We start from the raw sequence: 17,708 nt of genomic DNA, 5'->3' as shown, positions 1-17,708 counted from the left end.
TTGACATTTAGACAGGCAGAAATGTCAAATTCATGGTCAGTCACAGTGATGCCTCTGAATTAGGATACTCAGAGAAGTTGCTTTTTTTGAGTTTCCATTATCTACAGTTCATTTCATGTTCATACACAGTTTTGAGTTAGTGGTATTGAGTGATAGTGGGCATAAATCTGACCTTCATTTTGGGATAGTGTTCTTTCTTTTTGAGAAACTTTGTGAGGTTTTCACTATATTGCAATTATGTTGGGAAAAAAAGTATTTTACGAAAAATGTGCGTGTAAGAATAAAACTGTTATGAAAGGGATAATTCACTCAGTGTTGTTCTAATGCCGTATGCCCTTCTTTCTTTTATGGACCACAAAAGGAATTAAAAAAAAAAAAAAAATGTCCCACTTGCGTTCGTCCATATAATGGCATCAAAAAGACACAAAAGTATCACAGAACGATCCCATGCGACACATGCTGTATATTCCGAGTGTTCTGGGGGTATGTGATATTAAATTTAATGTATTATCTAATGAAAATCCTGACCTTGACCTTCTGAAGCAATATCTTCTTTACATGCTCATAGTCAGAGCTTCTGCTCATTAGTCTGTATTTTCCAGTAAACAGTGTTGTGCAGCGATTCACCCTTTGCAATGGACACATGCGTTATAATTACAAACATGCTCTTTTGACTAGTTCTGCTCCAGTGTCACTAACCCAGCAGCTGTCAGATGGAGAAGTCATGCCAAGTGAAGTGAAGGGAAGGGGAGTATCTGTTGCTAGGTAACAGTTTCCTCACCCCCCACCCCCCTAAACCCTAGAGCTCCCATGTGTGAAGGTCATTTGTACTACCTCATCCTCACACATCCTTTTTTTTTTTTGTAGTTTACAGGAAGTGATGAGATGCACTTCCAGGTCAGAATGAACTGGAATAACGCTGGTGCAAGAAAACAAATCTAGCACATTTTATTTTTTGCAATACAGATATCCGTTAGTTAACTGTAGTTAATGCATTAATACTTTATTAAAGTGTTTATTAATCTTTGTTAACATTACTTAATAAAAATATTAATGTTCATGTTATAGCTGAGGTCCATTAAATAATATTAACCGATAAAACTTATGATTTAATAATGTATTAGTAAATGTTGAAATTAATAAATGCTTAAGAAGTATTTTTCATAGTTAAGTTAGTTCATCCTTGTATAGTTAACTAATGTTAACAAATGGAACCTTATTGTCAAGTGTTATCCTCTACATACAGAAATGTTTCTTCAAAAAGCAAGGAAATATATGAAGTAATATTGGGATAATGATGTTTATTTGTTACAAAAACATGTTTTCTTTACTCAAAACACATAAGATGGTGTGTTTATCATGGCAGATAATTAAACGACCTCATTATGTAATTGGGATTTATCTAGAAAGCATGTCCAATTAACCACACAATTTCCTGGACCTGTTTGTTTTAAAGCCTGAGGGAAGATCTGTGAGTGTGATCTCTCTCTCTGTTTACAGCCTTCTCCTCCATGCAGTTTCTTTGTTCTCTCTGGTTTTCATGTTTGTTATATTGAGAATATACTGTATATTAATGTATATATATTTCCTGAAATTACGTTCTCTGTTAAGGGACAATGTTGGCACTCGGGATTTGATTGTCAGATGCATTTTTAACATTCATGACGGCACCCTTTTTTTTTTTTTTTATACAATATTAGGGCTGTCACGATTCCTCGATTAAATTTGAGTATTCGATTTAAAAAAAAAAAAATCCTCGATTGTCAAGTAACCGGCAAAATACCATAGTGTTGCATTCCACGGACAAAGAAACCATGAGCCGCATTATTAGACCGTTTTCTTATGCTGCACGATGTATTAAAACCATTTAAAAACTATAGCATAGTGCCCTCTGAGTTTGCATGTTTGAAATTACAGTGGCTGTAGCAGAATTGGCCAAATATTAAAGATTAAGTAAACATTTGAATTAAATGTCGTTTGGCCAGTATTAAACAAGGATTTGATCTGCTGTAAAGTGTAACAAAACCAGGCCATTGGCGCCCTCTGCAGGCATTTGTAATAATACATAATGTGCATAAGATGATTTTTTATATTATGTATATTATGTATTTTAACAGTGTTGTTTTATAAAACCATATGATTGCTCATTTTTATACTTTGTTTGAACCAAATTACCACAAGAAACTATCGGATTACTTGATAATTGTCAAAATAATCAACCGATTACTCAATTAACTGTCAAAAGAATCGACCGATCACTCGATTAATCAACGAAATAATCGCCCGATTACTCGATTAACCGTCAAAATAATCATCCGGCTACTCGAACGAGTGTCAAAATAATCATATTTTTTTTGATATTTTTTTTTGATATTAGCATAATGTATCTCCAGCCCTCTGCCAAACACTGTTTCCCGGAGGGTATTTATCATGGTTTGCTCCTCTGGGAATCGTGCTAACAGCTGGGCCTGGGGTAACTAATTCCCAGAGCAATATGGTACCTCACTAGTTCAATGTTGTGTATCATTGGTTGCTTGTGGACTCACATACACATGATTTGCTGGTGTTCTGCATATTAATTGCCAACATTTTAATAATCTGATTTTACTTTGCCGCCATCTCAAAAGGACATGCAAAATCACAGTGACAATATCACTTTGATGAAACTTCAAGAGTCCTACATTGTGACTCATTACACACTCAGACACAGATTATGTCTTATTCCTCCTACCACCCACTTCTCCCACACCAACTCTTATCTCAAGTGTTCACTCTTTAGTGTTTTGTCAAAGCACGGTGACACAGAAGTCAACAATGTGACTATGTGTACATCCAGTGCATGCTGGAAGAGCTCAGGCCAGATTCCTGAGGAGGCAGAGAACAAGTAATGCCGTCACCAAGAGAGATGTTACATAAAGCCTCACGCAGCACCATTTTTAACCCAGCTCTGTTGTGTGAAGCGGCTCTACTGCAGACCGAAACCTCTACAGTCCTCGTCTCTATAGCGCACACACTCACAAAGGGATAGTTCATCCAAAAATGAAAATTCTGTTATCATTTACTCACCCTCAAGTTGTTCCAAACTTGTATGAATTTCTTTCTTCTGCTAAACACAGAAGATATTTTTGAAGAATGTCGGTAACAAAACAGTTGATGGGCTCCGTTGACTTTTTTTTTCTTTCATACTATGGAATTCAGTGGGGTCTATCAAATGTTTGGTTGCCCATGTTCTTCAAAATATCTTCTTTTGTGTTCAGCAAAATTCATACAGGTTTGGAACAACCTGAGGGTGAGTAAATGACAACCGAATTTTCATTTTTGGGTGAACTATCCCTTTAAAAATAGGGGGTTTTCGCAGAGATGCAATAGAAGAACCATTTTTTGTGCCCCAAAGAACCTCTCAGTGAACAGTTCTTAAAAGAGCCATTTTTCTTAGAACATTTTATTAAAGAACTTTTTTCCACTATAAAGAACCTTTTGTGCTGTAGAAATGTTCCATGGTTATTAAAGGTTCTTCATGGAATCATCAATGCCAATAAAGGAACTTTATTTTTAGTGCAGATGCCGTGCTGTTTTCCCATACTCCAAAAACACACAAAAAGGTGGATCTGGAAAGTAAAACGTTTAGATGCTTCGCAATCTTGGGAATTTTAATCAGGAAATTGAAGTCAAAATACAGTCTTAATGGTCATAAAAAGGCTTCATGTTTAATGCAAATGTCTTATTCTATGTAATGCTTTTACATTGGGGTGAAATGTGTCTGGACATGTGATTTAACCGTACAGTCTGTTCTGTTCTGTCCTCATCTTCAGGCATACAGAACAATAAAAATGTCTGTGAATCCATTTCTAATACCACAGCTAATGTAACCTTTAGAGATCACTTGTCCTATTTCCCAGCTCTCTTCTCACATCAAAAAAAGACTGCGGCAGCTGTTGCAATGTGACATGCATGACTGGCACAGACTCCCATCAGATTACACATATGCAACATCACTGAAGGGCACTTCTAATGTGGACAGACACTGCCGTTACATACGTCTATACTGGATGCGAATCTCAGGTGATCACCTCAGACTCCATGTTGATAAGTAGTAGGCTAATAACATAAATAATTTGTTGTAATGCAATACTAATAATTTATTTTTATTATATAAGTCTGTGTGAGCTAAATTCTGTGTTTGGCTGTCATAGTCATCATCCTGGGTTAAGCTGTCATTTACATATTTAAAAATAACGCATGAATATTTAATGAAATAAGCATAGTTTAATTTAGCACTGCAGTTCAGGCAGGACTCATAAAGGTGCTAACCTCTTTTAAAATGACAAATGTGAAAACGTTGCTTAATCCAGAGATGAAACTGTCTGAACTCAGGGTATAAAAAAGGTCAAGGGATTAATTAGCTCATTTTTCTGTATATTATGTAATTAGGCTTTAACATATTGTTGACTGTACGCTGTGCATACACTGTAAAAAATGCTTTTAAAACAGAATATTAGAGTATGTTTTGCAAGATAATACAGTTTTAGTCTTGTTGTGTTCTTGTTGCATTCAATTAGATTCAAATCCTGATTGAAAATGGTTTCAAAAATACAAAAAAATGTTCACTTCATCGTGCGTAGCTACATACTTCCATCTTTGTTTTTTCATACACACTTCAGATAGCCTGTGATGTCATTGATTGGCTGACGGCTTGTGTGTGTGTGTGTGTTTGAGTGGGAAGCAGCCGGTCTGATTCCTGTGCTCATGGGCATCATTTCCATGGTCACTGCTGTATCGCTGTACCAACCCCCTTCCCCCTCACCCAGTCCTGACAGAGAGGATGAGTTATAATGGTTCACTGTGTTGGGGGAGGAACGCGGCATGTCTGTGTATGTGCATGTGTGTTTTAGGATCCCATGGTCTGTGTGGAGATCAGGTGGGGGAGGGATAATGTGTGTGTGAGGTGTTTAGTCTGCGCTCATGCCAGCTTCTGTAGACCTTGGCACTGTCTGTAATATGGAAAAATGTTCCAAAAAACTGCCTGTGCACAAGAGTATTTGTAATGAATGAGGAAAAAAACAAAGAAACGATGAGATATAAAGAGGTTTTTACATTTTCTACAGAAAGCATGTGTGGTCTTTGACCTTGCCCATGCAAAAGTTGCCGCCATTGTGCTAGGGTGTTGCCAGGGCATTGCTATGTGGTTGGTATGAGGTTTTGAGTGGTTTTTAGCATGTGTGATTGCCAGATTGTTCTGGTGGGAATTACAAGCCAGATTTTAAAGGGTTAGTTCACCCAAAAATGAAATTTCTGTCATTAATTACTCACCCTCATGTTGTTCCACACCCGTAAGACTTTCGTTCATCTTCGGAACACAAGTGAAGATATTTTTGATGAAATCCGAGAGCTGTCTGACTCCTCTATAGACAGTAATTTAATTACAACTTTCAAGGCCCAGAAAGTTAGAAAAGACATCGTTAAAATAGTCCACGTGACTACAGTGGTTTTAGGAAGCGACGAGAATACTTTTTGTGCGCAAAAACAAAACAAAATTTTTTTCAACAAATTCGTCTCCTCCCTGTCAGTCATACTTTGACTGAAAACATACTTTAAAGGGATAGTTCACCTAAAAATGAAAATTATCCCATGTTTTACTCACCCTCAAGCCATCCTAGGTGTATATGACTATCTTCTTTCAGACGAACACAATCTGAGTTATATTTAAAAATATCCTGGCTCTACCAAGCTTTATATATAAGTTCTATATAATAATCTATACTTCATTAAGTATAATATTTAGCTTCTAGCAGACGGCCGTATGCATCGATTTGCAGCGGAAGAGTGACCTCTGACCCGACGCATGACGTAATGACAAACGCGGAAGCTTAGAGCAGTGGTTCCCAACCTTTTGTCCATGAAGCCCCCCTGCATACATATAAGAAACACACGTTTTCACTGCATTATTGTATACACACTCGACCAGTTTACTGTACATGTTCATTTTTTAGGCAGATCTCCAGCTTTGTTGTTGTTGAGCAACCAAAGCTCGAGCTGTTAAAGCTCCGTCCTCTTCTGAAAGTGGGCTGGGAGCTGCAGCTCATTTGCATTTAAAGGGACATACACAAAATTTTTGCTCACACCCAAATAGGGGCAAATTCTGTTTGAGAGTCTGAGACAGAAACAAGATTTCAAACAGAAACAAAATAATTGGATTATTAAAGGTGCCCTCGAATGAAAAATTGAATTTATCTTGCCATAGTTAAATAACAAGAGTTCAGTACATGGAAATGACATACAGTGAGTCTCAAACTCCATTGTTTCCTCCTTCTTATATAAATCTCATTTGTTTAAAAGACCTCCAGAAAACAGGCGAATCTCAACATATTTGAATCGCCCCTATTTTTGCCCCTATTTTCGCCCCTATTTGAATCGCCCCTATTTTTGCATATGTTTCTTACAAAAACCAATCGCTTGGCTTCAGAAGGTCTTTATTAACCTCCTGGAGCCATATGGATTATTTTTTATGATGGATGGATGCGCTTTTTGGGGCTTCTCCCATTCACTATCATTAAAAAGCTTGGAAGATCCAGGATATTTTTTAAATATATCTAAATATACCTCTGTGTTAATCTGAAAGAAGATATTCAAATACACCTAGGATGGCTTGAGGGTGAGTAAATCATGGGATCATTTTCATTTATGGGTGAACACTTTCAGTACACAATAAGTGTATATTCAATATAATAAAGCACATTTCTAGTAATAGTGATAGATGCAGTAACAGGTCTACATGCCAGATGTACCTTCTTTAAAACTGTGTTCTGTTTCTATATTTCTAACTTTTCAAGCTAAATGTGGAGCACAGATGAGCGTCTAAGAACAAATAGACTTCAGCAGTTTTATAATCTATGTGTGTCTGTGATGAAGCATCTGCTCTCATTGTTAGATCAGCTCTCTCTGTCCTGAGCTGATCTGAAGTGACGCAGGTGCAGTTTTCTTTTAGGTAGGCTGAAGTCCAGACACGGCCAACTGTACTTGTGTGAATCACAGTCCTCAGCACTCTGTTAAACTGAGCTGTGATTACTGTGATGTGGGAATGACTTGTTAATCTCTCAGACTCTCAGTCTTTTCCTTTGTTAGAACATGTTGGCTTTCGTGAGCTGCGTGTCGAGCTGTTAAAGCTCCGCCCTCTTCTGGAAAGCGGGCCGGGAGCTGCAGCTCATTTGCATTTAAAGGGACACACACAAAAACGGCGTGTTTTTGCTCACACCCAAATAGGGGCAAATTGCAGTGGCCACGAGTGGAACAGAAACAGTCTTCACCTTTCAGTACTAATGTTTCTCTCTTCCACTCTGTGTTCTCAGGAGGGCCAGCGGTTAATGCAGGAGAAGCCGGAGCTGAGCGCGCTGGTGAAGAAGAAACTGGAGGAGATCCGTGAGTGCTGGCAGGATCTGGAGAGCACCACCCAAGCCAAAGCCCGGCAGCTGTTTGAGGCCAACCGGGCCGACCTGCTGGTGCAGAGCTACTCCAGCCTGGACCAACGCCTCGAGCAGCTTGAGGGACAGCTGGCACATGTGGACTACGGCCAGGACCTGACCACTGTCAACAAGCAGCTGAAGAAACTACAGGTCTTGACTCTTTCTTTTACAGACACATGCGTCAGCAGCTTTCAGTGTTTAGAAACTCTTTGCGCATCAAGATGATGTTTCCTCCAGAATTTGCTTTGATCAGATTGCTGGTTTCCAACATGCCTTTAATTTGCTCTTTATTTCCTTCTGATTCCTGTGCTGAAGACTTTTATTTTGTTTTCCACTGCTGCATTTACTGGTAATATGAGCCTCATCACTGTCCACCGTATGAGTGTAATTCATGTCGCTGGTGTGGCTCTCCTCTCTGACAGCATGCCATGGCTCTCAGCTGATCTGAGTTCAGTTTCAGCTCTGTTCCCACGTCACTCCACCCACATCACCGTCAGCGGTATTGTAGCATCTTCATTTCGCTTTCTTGATTTGCACACACTCTCTCTTTCTTTCAGTTTGCATTTTTCTCTCTTTAAATTCCCATCAATCTTCACCAGCATATATTTCATATGTGCATCATATGTGTGTATGGGAGTGTGTGGTTTTTATTGTGTTATATTTCCTATCCTTTTATACATCAGCATTTTTCAAATTGTCACTAAAGAAACATTTGCCTTCAGTAAGAGTAAGTGTGCATGTCAAAATTAAACATTTTGAGTATAGTCATTCTAATTCTATTTTATTTTTAAGGTTCAGTTGCATATTTTAAAATACTTGTAATTCACAGTTATAGGGATGCAATACATGAATTCTCTTTTAGTTTGATGTTAACAGTGCTATAACTCAATGAATTGCTGCTTCTCATTTCAGAGTGACAATAATAATCGTATGTTTCCAATAATAGGCCACAAGTTTAAATCTCATTATTGTAATTATGAGAAATGCCCTTGATATAGATTAGATTGGTCTAGATTGGTCATTTACTCTAGTTCACTTCACTGTCTTAATTTATGTAACATCTTAAACGAATGGGGCATGTGGGTCTTTCTCAGAAGTTTGGGATTGGTGAGAATTTTTTTATGTTTTTTAAAAAGTAGTGTCTTAAACTCACAAAGGCTGTATTTATTTGATCAAAATGAGGTAATATTGTAAAATATTATTAAAATTTTTATATATTTTACAAAATATATTTTATTCCTGTGATAGTAAAGCTGAATCTCAGCATCGTTACTCCAGTCTTCAGTCACATGATCCTTCAGAAATCATTTGAATATGGTGCTATTATTAATATTATGTTGAAAACAGCTGTAGTGCTTGTTATTTTTGACATCTTTTTTTTTCAGGATACATTGATAAATAGAAGGTTCAAAAGAACAGCATTTATTTGAAATCGAAATCTTTTGTAACATAAATGCCTTTACTGTCACCTTTGATCAATTTAATTAGGGCTACACGATATTGAAGCAAAATACAATAACTTTTTAAATAATGCAGTATGATAATGCTTTAAATATGTAAAATCAATTTAAATTATATTTAAATATATTTAAAAACTGAAAATGAGATGAGACATATACAGAATATATATATATATATATATATAAAGAATGCAGTGTTCATTTCTTAGAATGTAATGTCACATAGTTATATCAACCTGAAAACTTAACATCAAGAACATCCAACAAAAACACCTGAAACTAGGGGTGGATGATTAGTTATTTTTGTTATTTTAATTTAGCTTTGTTATCTTTAAGGGAAATTACAAACAATAGGACAAATACAATAAACTGAAGATACAAATGAAATACTGTAAACAGAGCTTGATGTTTTTCAGGTAGGCCTACATTAGATCTATATAACAGTAGCATTTAAGTTAAAAACTATACAGAAACTGAATAATCAAATGGAAAAATAAAACACTGCATAGATTTCACATGAATTAAATTTACATTTATTCATATTAAAGCTACAAAAGTTATTCAGTCAAGAGCTGTGAGTGATTTTCTCTTTATCTTTTGTTGTTTGACAGACAGCAGCAGGTTTACTGTATTAGGCTGCTGTCACTTTAAGACCAAATGCACGGATCCTATTGACACACATCTGATTTCTTTCCCAACTGTTTACGTTCACTTAAGACATAACTAGGGTTGGGAACCGAGAACCGGTTCTCATCCGGAACCGGTAGTGGTTTTTTAAAAGAACCGGAACCGTGCAAGATTTCTAAGTTCCGGTTCCGAAAACGGTTCTGATGTGATGGGTGGGCGAAGTGAGGGAAGCGTATCCTTTAATAGAGACGTCTCACCTCATGGATATTATATCAATGAATGCACTGAAAAGCCCTCACGCTCATATACATCAAATAGAGAGATGCACAACGCTGCACGATTAATCTTTAAAAGATCGCGTTCTCGATTTCATCACCCACATGATCTAATTCCTAAATGACAACGATTCGCCCGTGTATATTAAACCTTTGACAAAAATAAAATCACGACATTCAAATGTTAGTTAATAAAAATACAGCCATTCATAGTTTGTTCATGTTATTTCACAGTACATTAACTAACTAATACAACTCTTGATTTTAATAATGTATTAGTTAATGTTGAAATTAACATTAACAAAGATTAATAAATGCTGTAGAAATGCAGTTCATTATTAGTTCATGTTAATGGAGTTAACTTATGTTAACTAATGAACCCTATTGTAAAGTGTTAGCGAATATGAGATTAGCAGTCTGTTAAATTCATTTTACATGAATAATAAAGGACTGTTTGAGTCGAGTATTGTGCATTTTCCCCTTGCTACCATTTTTTATTAATTGTTTAATTATTTTAATGGAACCGGAATCGTTAGGCAGAACCGGAATCGGAACCGGAACCGGAAAATTTCTTACGATTCCCAACCCTAGACATAACTGACTGTGTTTACATGAACTATTGACATAAATGTGTGCGTATTTGACCATTCGAGTGCAATAAGCTGCGAAAGAGAACTGAATTTGATTTTGAGAGACTAAATTTAATCCATCCCTGTTGATTAAAAGTATTGATTTCTTTCCCCAGAAAAAAAAAAAAAATCTTACTGAACCCAAACTTTTGAACCGTAGTATATGTGTATACCTAGTTTGCAATTTTCAATGACTTAAACTTTTTACAAGCACGTTTTAACTATAACAAGCCAACACGTTTTCTTTGGAAGTTTGAAAAGTTTATGATGATGTCATAACTCACTTCCTGTCTCGTCTTGTCTTTCTGGTGTTCTTCGTCTCCTCTTTCCCACTATCTGTATTGTCATAATGTTTAACTGTGCTGAATTGTGTATTTCTCTGTCCCTTTCTCTTGGATGTCCACTTTGTTCTCCTGACTTTGTTTCCTGTTCTACACCTCAACCGTTGCTCATTCATCATGTTCACTCCACTTCCACTACTCTCTTGCTTACAGACGATGGAGTGTCATATGGAGCAGTGGTATAAAGAGGTTGGAGACCTGCAGGCCCAGGCGGCTTCCATCCCTCAGCAGGGGGAGGTGATGGAAAAGGTGTCCGAGAAACAAGTCGGTGTGGAAACACGAATTGTACGACTGATTGAGCCTCTGAAAGAGAGACGTCGTATCCTGCTGGCCTCTAAAGAAGTGCACCAAGTTGGCCGTGACCTTGAGGATGAAATTGTGAGTTTAACAACCTCATTACAACCATTAGCTTTAATTTTGATATTTTCAATATGCTGCGTAACATATCGTGTATGTGTTTGTCCGCAGTTGTGGATACAAGAGCGTCTTCCAATGGCCACTTCTCAGGAGCATGGGACAAGTTTACAAGCTGTACAGCAACTCATGAAGAAGAATCAAGTAATCAAGCAACATCAAAATCTCTATCTTACTGAGAACAGCTTAGATGATACTGGTTTAGGCTAGTCTGGTGCTGGTCTAGCTGGTTGACTTGAGGCTGGAATACACAACAGATTGTTGCCCCAATTTTCAATCTGGACTCAACACTAGGTGCCCTATTTTAACGAGCTAAGCGCATGGTCTGAAGTGCGTGGCGCAGGTGCACTTATGGCGTGTCTGAATCCACTTTTGCTAATTTAACAGCGGAAAAAATGGTTGGCGAGCCACGCACATGGTCCAAAAGGGTTGTACTTAGTCTTAAAAACCAGGTGCGCTTGCACCATGGCGGATTCGCTATTTACATAGCAGAATTTGCAAGCGTAAAGACTGAACACTTTTCCAGAGAGAAATCATTTTATTTTTAATATTTGGCATGTTTGTGTGCTGCGCATCCCCCAAGCAGAGTGTATGCGTGTTGTGCACCCGCCTATAGCGCATATTACTAAAGCGGCCTTTAAATAACAAAAAAATAAAAAAATACTGTGTCATTGACTTTAGACCAGGTTTTTTTTGGTCAATGGCGCAGTCATTGACCAAAAAAAGTGTGCATTTGCTATTTAAATAACATGGCGCTGGACATGGAAATGATAACTGAGTCGGGCTGAAACTAGCAAAAAACACCTGCCGTCGCATTGCGCCGGGTGTATGATAGGGCCCTAGTTATCAAAAAAAGTTATCAGAAAATTGCATAGTGTATAATGGCCACAGAGTCACATTTTTTAGCTTCAGACTATGATTCCATGCAGTCGTCGGAGATCAAACATATTTTAAGCTGATTTGTCATGTCTCCTTGGCCCTGTTTCCACCTGGTATTAAGATGCATCTTGGTTGGACGGATCACAAGTAGACGAGGGAGGCACATACCCGTTTACACCTGGAATTTCAATCTGTCTCTTTTTGTCCCCTTTCAACCACTTCTGTCCTGATTTCTTCCAGGGGAGGGTCTATGGGCGGGTAAATGTGTGGCTTTTTTCAGATCTTTCAATATAATTGACAAAATAAGCTTGTGCATTTTACATATGAACGCGCCCAGAGACGACAGAAAAACACAAAGTTTAGACAAAGTTTAAATCGCGTCTGGCTAGCGCGCTTCCCATAACGTTTACGCATTAGGTCAGTAGGCAGAGAGTAGGCAGTCTTTTGCACTGTTCAAACACATTCGACCACATGAGAGTTTACACTACAAAAGCAATCAAATGCATTTTCAGCTACCTCTAGAAGTGGTCAAAAGTGCACATGCTCAAAATGTTTTACATTTTATTGACCAAAAAGCATTTTAATATCAGGTGGCCCTAGTAATGAGGCACATGTTTCTGTGTGAGTTTGGCCTTGTTTACACCTGGTATTAAGTAGTCTTTTCATCAATGCAATCACAAGTGGATGACACTAAATTTTGACCACTCCCAGAGGTAGTCAAAAACGCTTTTGTCCGAATTGGTTTTGTAGTGTAAACGCTCATGTGGTCGAATGCATTCGAACAGCCACAAAAGACTGCCTATCAGAGCAGACGCGGAAGCTGCTGCTTTTCGTTTGTTTTTCCGTAATCTGCTTTCACGTTCATATGTTAATTGCATGAGCTTATTTCGTCCATTAGATCAAAAGGTCTGAAAAAAACTATACATTTGCCTACGCAATAGACCCTCCCCTCGAATAAATCAGGACAGATGTGGTTGAAAGTGGACAAAAGAGATGGATTAAAACACCAGGTGTAAACAGGAATGTGTCTCCCTCGTCTATTTGTGAACCGTTTGACCAAAACTTATCTTAAAGGTGCCCTAGAATTAAAAATTGAATTTACCTTGGCATAGTTGAATAACAAGAGTTCAGTACATGGAAATGACATACAGTGAGTCTCAAACTCCATTGCTTCCTCCTTCTTATGTAAATCTCATTTGTTTAAAAGACCTCCGAAGAACAGGCGAATCTCAACATAACACCGACTGTTACGCAACAGTCGGGATCATTAATATGTACACCCCCAATATTTGCATATGCCAGCCCATGATCAAGGCATTACACAAGGGCAGCCAGTATTAACGTCTGGATGTGCACAGCTGAATCAACAGACTAGGTAAGCAAGCAAGAACAATAGCGAAAAGTGGCAGATGGACCAATAATAACAGACATGATCCATGATAACATGATATTTTTAGTGATATTTGTAAATTGTCTTTCTAAATGTTTCGTTAGCATGTTGCTAATTTACTGTTAAATGTGGTTAAAGTTACCATCGTTTATTACTGTATTCACGGAGACAAGACTTTCGTTATTTTCATTTTTAATGATAATAATTAATGATTATAATTCATAAACACAGCTTCAATCTTTATAAATCTCTCCATCAGTGTGTAATGTTAGCTTTAGCCACGGAGCACTATCAAACTCATTCAGAATCAAATGTAAACATCCAATTAAATACCATACTTACGCGATTAGACATGTTGCATGACGAACACTTTGTAAAGATCCATTTGAGGGTTATATTAGCTGTGTGAACTTTGTTTATGCACTGTTTTATAGTCGAGAGCTCGGGGGGGCAGGGAGCACGGGATTTAAAGGGGCCGCAGCCTGAATCGGCGCAAATTTAATGACGCCCCAAAATAGGCAGTTAAAAAAATGAATTAAAAAAAATCTATGGGGTATTTTGAGCTGAAACTTCACAGACACATTCAGGGGACACCTTAGACTTATATTACATCTTTTGAAAACACGTTCTACGGCACCTTTAATACCAGGTGGCCTTTGTTGTCTGGTAGTGTGTGGTACTCAGTGGTTTAGTGTTATGATGCCCAGTTTTTCTTTGTACCATTTACGAAGTTGGCAAGTGTATGTTTTAAAGTCTGTTCTGATGTGTAGTGTATTCCAGCCTTTAGTCAAACAGCATAATCTCTCGAGTCAAACTGGCTGACCAAGGATGGTCAAAACGCCTGTTATTAAGGCCAATTCACACCGCACAGACAAATGCCAACAAACACGTTTGTTGGGTTTTGTCAGATCAGTGTGTTACCCCTGTCAGCGTCTGTTGGCTTTGGTCAGGTTTGTTTTCACCCAACTGAACATCGTTTGTCGGTGTATGTTGGGAGAGTGTGAACATGACAGTTACTTTCCATAAAATACTAAATCCAATGGTTTAACTTATTTGTTGGTGTTTGTGTGGTGTGAATTGGCATTAAGGGACACCAACATCCCATGATATTTTTGCCTCTGAGCACTCGACAGAAAAATATAGCAATGTGGATTTCACTGAATCTGTTTCTTATGGTCATCTCCTCTCAGAGTCTGCAGAAAGAGCTTCATGGTCACCGTGCGCGTGTGGAGGATGTTCTGGAGCGTGCAGGGGTGATCGCGTCCATCCGCAGTCCAGAGGCAGACAGCATCAGGGATGGCATGGAGCAGCTCCATCATCTGTGGGAGGTGCTGTGGGCCGAGACTGAGCGCCGGCAGCTCATGCTGGATGCCATGTACCAGGCTCAGCAGTACTACTTTGATGTGGGAGAGGTGGAGGCCTGGCTCAGCGAGCAGGAACTGCACATGATGAACGAGGAGACGGGAAAGGTAGGAGAGGTCATGTGGGGCTGAGAGACTCCAGACAGCCACACTAGGATGATGTTTCTATAATTCTTAAAATATTGTTCAAATTAAATCATATCAAATAAATAAATAATAAAAAAAATTGCCCTTTGTCAGACTCGCTCAAATTCTTACACTTGCCCATTTTTCCTGCTTCTAACACATCAACTTTGAGGACAAAATGTTATATATATATCCCACCCACTAACAGCTGTCGTGATGAAGAGATAATCAGTGTTATTCACTTCACCTGTCAATGCTCATAATGTTATGACTGATTGGTGTATAGGATAAGTACAAAATTTGAACTACTGTTCCCACTGGGCGAGCAGAAAGAAAAATCCTTATTGTTAAGACCTGTGCAGTTTTTCAGGAACCTTTAGTATCTGGCATGTACACCTGCAGTAGGTAGTTTTCTGGGCTGCTGTGATGTTATAGATGATGACACAGGAGCAAGATGAATGTATCTGAGCTGTGTCCTCTCTCTGTTAAGGATGAAGCCAGCACTCTGCAGTTGCTGAAGAAACAGCTGGCGCTGGAGCAGACCATAGAGGACTATGCTGAGACCATCGGACTGCTCTCTCAGCAGTGTAGACAGCTGCTGGAGCTCGGACATCCCGACTGGTAAATGTTCAGCAGTCGCCTTACAGTCAAAGAGAAGCACAGATCCCTTGACTGCCATTATAAAGAGAACTGTATTTCTATGTACTGCTGACTGAATCAAACTTACAAACACACAACACTCTTTTAGATTTTTACTTTTGAGTAATCACAGATGTCATTACCATCAAACATTATTTGTATTCCAGTGATAAAACCTATCAAGAGTAACAGATTTCACTGATTTTTTTTCCTTTGAATGAAATCCAAGTATGTGTGTGTATGCTTGTGCCTCAGTGAGCAGATCAGTAAGCGTCAGTCTCAGATCGACAGGCTGTACGTGTCTCTGAAGGACCTGGTGGAGGAGAGGAAGTCTCGTCTGGAGCAGCAGTACTGGCTCTTTCAGCTCAACAGGGAAGTGGATGAACTGGAGCAGTGGATAGCAGAGAGGGAGGTCATCGCCAGCTCCACTGAACTCGGACAGGACTTTGAGCACGTCACGGTCAGTTTTACACCGTTGCACCAGGTGATCAAAAGTAGCTCTTCTGTTTCTTAACACTTCTGTCCTGTCATGATCCTCAGATTCTGCAGGAGAAATTTACAGAGTTTGCAGCGGAGACAGGGAGCCTGGGGCAGGAGAGGGTCACAGCTGTCAACCAGATGGTTGATGAGCTCATAGATTACGGCCACGCGGATGCAGCCACCATTGCTGAATGGAAGGATGGAGTGAACGAGGCCTGGGCGGATCTGCTAGAGCTGATGGAGACACGGGGACAGATGCTCGCTGCTTCACACCAGTTACACAAGTTCTTCTCAGACTGCCGAGAGGTATGTAGAAATCCAGACTGATTAATTCAAGCATCTATAATTAGTTGTTTGCAAAGGACATCATTACTATGATTATTTCTCATACTTAACTAGGACTAATCGTTAGTCAACTACAAACCCGATTCCAAAAAAGTTGGGACGCTGTGCAAACTGTGAATAAAAACAGAATGCAATGATGTGGAAGATTCAAATTTCAATATTTTATTCAGAATACAACATAGATGACATATCAAATGTTTAAACTGAGAAAATGTATCATTTTAAGGGAAAAGTAGTTGATTTTAAATTTCATGGCATCAACACATCTCAAAAAAGTTGGGACAAGGCCATGTTTACCACTGTGTGGCATCCCTTCTTTTTTTTATAACAGTCTGCAAACGTCTGGGGACTGAGGAGACAAGTTGCTCAAGTTTAGGAATAGGAATGTCGTCCCATTCTTGTCTAATACAGGCTTCTAGTTGCTCAACTGTCTTAGGTCTTCTTTGTCGCATCTTCGTCTTTATGATGCGCCAAATGTTTTCTATGGGTGAAAGATCTGGACTGCAGGCTGGCCATTTCAGTACCCGGATCCTTCTTCTACACAGCCATGATGTTGTAATTGATGCAGTATGTGGTCTGGCATTGTCATGTTGGAAAATGCAAGGTCTTCCCTGAAAGAGACGACGTCTGGATGGGAGCATATGTTGCTCTAGAATTTGGATATACCTTTCAGCATTGATGGTGCCTTTCCAGATGTGTAAGCTGCCCATGCCACACGCACTCATGCAACCCCATACCATCAGAGATGCAGGCTTCTGAACTGAGCGCTGATAACAACTTGGGTTGTCCTTGTCCTCTTTAGTCCGGATGACATGGCGTCCCAGTTTTCCAAAAAGAACTTCAAATTTTGATTCATCTGACCACAGAACAGTTTTCCACTTTGCCACAGTCCATTTTAAATGAGCCTTGGCCCAGAGAAAATGCCTGCGCTTCTGGATCATGTTTAGATATGGCTTCTTTTTTGACCTATAGAGTTTTAGCCGGCCACGGCGAATGGCACGGTGGATTGTGTTCACCGACAAAGTATTCCTGAGCCCATGTTGTGATTTCCATTACAGTAGCATTCCTGTATGTGATGCAGTGCTGTCTAAGGGCCCGAAGATCACGGGCATCCAGTATGGTTTTCCGGCCTTGACCTTTACGCACAGAGATTGTTCCAGATTCTCTGAATCTTTGGATGATATTATGCACTGTAGATGATGATAACTTCAAACTCTTCGCAATTTTTCTCTGAGAAGCTCCTTTCTGATATTGCTCCACTTTTTTTTGCCACAGCATTGGG

General features: G+C 39.0%; 1 protein-coding gene across 9 annotated transcripts in view; it reads left to right on the top strand.

Annotated features, from left to right (window-relative positions):
* The window catches only part of LOC125254115 (spectrin beta chain, non-erythrocytic 4-like), a 103,784-nt gene that overhangs the window by 70,369 nt on the left and 15,707 nt on the right, over window positions 1–17,708 (top strand). For all 9 annotated transcript variants that reach the window (XR_007181599.1, XR_007181600.1, XM_048168555.1 and 6 more), the window contains 7 exons: window positions 7,347–7,610; window positions 10,946–11,170; window positions 11,261–11,350; window positions 14,666–14,944; window positions 15,453–15,583; window positions 15,857–16,061; window positions 16,142–16,387. Coding sequence is in view for 7 of the 9 variants with exons in the window: in XM_048168555.1 (XP_048024512.1) it covers window positions 7,347–7,610; window positions 10,946–11,170; window positions 11,261–11,350; window positions 14,666–14,944; window positions 15,453–15,583; window positions 15,857–16,061; window positions 16,142–16,387 (1,440 nt within the window). In the remaining 2 variants the exon portion in view is untranslated. The remainder of the gene's footprint in view (window positions 1–7,346; window positions 7,611–10,945; window positions 11,171–11,260; window positions 11,351–14,665; window positions 14,945–15,452; window positions 15,584–15,856; window positions 16,062–16,141; window positions 16,388–17,708) is intronic.

This window comes from Megalobrama amblycephala, linkage group LG19, assembly GCF_018812025.1.
Source record: "Megalobrama amblycephala isolate DHTTF-2021 linkage group LG19, ASM1881202v1, whole genome shotgun sequence".
NCBI classification, from domain to species: domain Eukaryota; kingdom Metazoa; phylum Chordata; class Actinopteri; order Cypriniformes; family Xenocyprididae; genus Megalobrama; species Megalobrama amblycephala.
Note: the sequence above shows the minus strand (reverse complement) of the source record. Positions and strands in the feature narration are given on the sequence as shown.